The following is a 2738-nucleotide window of genomic DNA, read 5'->3' on the forward strand; positions in this document are numbered from 1 at the left end:
GATAATCAAAAAACCGTATTCTATTATTCAAAGTATCCAAAGAAAATAACTTTTCCGTGTATATAAAGTTATGTAAAATTTTAGCAATTTCGTATCGACAGATACCTTCAAAAATATCATGCATAACATCAAAACATATATTTTCAATGACATGAAAACTAGAAATTGTATTAAAAATACATTCCTCTTGGATACCATGAGCGTTTGTAGCACAATCAGCAGCATAATTTAAACGATTTCTTAATATTTTAGACTCTTCTGATACCTGGTTTTGTAGAATGATTTTATCAGCTAAACAAGCTCTACATGCATATGACGAATTAAAACTTTTTGGAAAACCAAAAATTGTATGGAGTCCTAAATTATCTCCTATAATTCCTGTTAAAGCAAAATATACTTTTTGTTGTTTATTATTTACATTTATAATTAAACCATTTGTTTCTAAATCTTTGATTTGATTTATTAGATTAAAAAATATAATTTTGTTTCCAAACTGTAAATGATCCTTCGTATCATGCATTTGAAGTACAAAAATATTTTCTAGAATACTTGAATATTCGATTGGAATACTAGGAATAGTACAATATATGGCACCAATTTTATGTATCCCACTATGGGATCCAAGAGGATTATTAATTTCGAAATCATCGAAATATAATAAAAGAGGCAAAACTAATTTTTCTGCAAACTGCTTTTCAATATGTTTCCATACTTCACCGTGAACAATAATAGAAGTTACGTTGCTATGTTTGTTTTCGCACATATGTGTCATTATCGTCTGAAAGACATTTGGCAACTGTAAAAATTTTGTTAAAAGAAGAGTTATGGGAACAATTTGTAAAACTCGATTAACTAAACCTATGCTTCTATGCATTTGAATACGTTTCGGATGTAATATTACGGCAATATCAACAGATTGTGGCATAATAAGATACCCACGTCGTATAAAGTACTGCAATGTTTGATGTTCGGTTTTGAATTCAGCAAAAGCATTTTGTAGAATTATGCACATATCTTTTAAGTTTGATGATACATTCCGTTTATTTTCCTGATATTCATATTTATGTTTAATAATTTCTATAGTTAATTTGTAAAGATCGTCTACATATTGTATTATTTTATGTGCAAGTGATCGTGATAAAGCAATATTAGAATATAATTTTGAAACAAATAAAGCAGTCCTTTTCATAACTATATCATCAAATTGTTCTAACGTTATTAATGGATCATTAATTAATTGTTCACAAGTTTTCGTGGTTAAGAATTCCTCAAAATCAGTGCATGTTTTAAATTGATCTGATTTAATGTCATTTGATTTAATAATGTCATGATATATAATATTATCATAACATAAATAAGATTCAGGTGCAATAGAAAAATTATTATTTTGATTATGCTTTTGGATTAAATGACGTTTAAATGAATATATATTTGTGAAGCTACGTATGCAATTTTGCTGCTTACATTTAAAAGTAGACGATGATGCACTATGTGCCAATTTTAAATGTGCTGCAAGAAATTTGATTGTCGGAGAATTCTTAACACAAAATGGACACTTATACATGTTATGGCAGAAATATTAAAATAAAATTTTATATATATAACTTTATAAAGAAACAAAAATTAAAATTTTTTGTTATAATATGTAACAATATAACAAACATGTAACAAATTTCGTACGTTTAAAATAATGTAATTAATCGTTTGTAGAATTAAATGTTTTAAAAGCATTGATAATTGGCATTACATACGAAATTTGTTTGTCATACTTTGTTGAAAACTTATAAAGACAAAGCTGCACGATATACCAGATGTGTTCACTTTCTGGCGGATAATTAACATCAAATACATGGAAGATTTTAAAACATAGATCAACTGCCGCTAGTGCCGTTGTAACTTGATATAATACCTTATCAATGCAAACATAGAATCCATTAATTTCTGCGAGAGTAACACCAACAACTATTATGTATGGCTGTATTGTCAATCCTAGACGTTGTGCTTTTTTTACTTTATCATCTTGAATGCGACTTATATCTCCAGGTATCTAAAATTGATTAATAATTTTTTCTATATTTATTTTATATTAATATATAAATTATTATTAATATAAATTAAAATAATATATAAATATGTAACATTTAATACCTTTGCATGTAATACAATGCTGTTTTTACATTCACTTATAGATGATTTGTAATGTTCTTGTTTTAAGCGAATTCTTCCTTTGGGAGGTATCAGATGAGGCAATAATAGAATTTGTACTATAACTTTAGCATCTATATAAAAATTAAAATTTGATAATTTAATGATTATATACACACACAAATACAAAAACGCACACATATAAACATACATATAAGCTATTATTTTTTTGTAAACTTACCATCTTTTACATTATCTATTTCAATCACAGAACGTAACTCATTTATTACTTTATCATCTTTAAAAAGACAAACTTCTTGAATCTTAGAAAAAAACTGAAACCAATTATTTATACAATCCTCTGATGTTAAATTAAGAAATGTAAAATCTTTATCGATCAAAGTATATGCTGTAGGATGCTTTAAAACTGGCCACTGAGAGAAAATTTCAGCTATGTTTTTATTTTGAGACGTTTGAATTTGATTCCGTCTATATGCTAAAGTTGCTTTCCAATGATTTTCAACTAATTGCCATGGTGACAAATTATTCTGAAGCCATAATATGCTTTCACGAATTGTAGAGTCATCTGCACA

At 26.7% G+C, this 2738-nt stretch overlaps 1 protein-coding gene across 1 annotated transcript in view; it reads right to left on the reverse strand.

Annotated features, from left to right (window-relative positions):
- Window positions 1-1659: 1659 nt before the first annotated feature.
- Window positions 1660-2738, reverse strand: part of LOC115237979 — an 18325-nt gene continuing 17246 nt past the window's right edge. The window contains exons 2-4 of the mRNA XM_029811418.1: window positions 2387-2731; window positions 2149-2279; window positions 1660-2047 (exon numbers count right to left, since the gene is read on the reverse strand). Of these exons, the coding sequence (XP_029667278.1) occupies window positions 1697-2047; window positions 2149-2279; window positions 2387-2731 (827 nt within the window). The 3' untranslated portion in view covers window positions 1660-1696. The remainder of the gene's footprint in view (window positions 2048-2148; window positions 2280-2386; window positions 2732-2738) is intronic.

This window comes from Formica exsecta, unplaced genomic scaffold (assembly GCF_003651465.1).
Source record: "Formica exsecta isolate Colony F162 unplaced genomic scaffold, ASM365146v1 scaffold3163, whole genome shotgun sequence".
Taxonomy (NCBI): Eukaryota; Metazoa; Arthropoda; class Insecta; order Hymenoptera; family Formicidae; genus Formica; species Formica exsecta.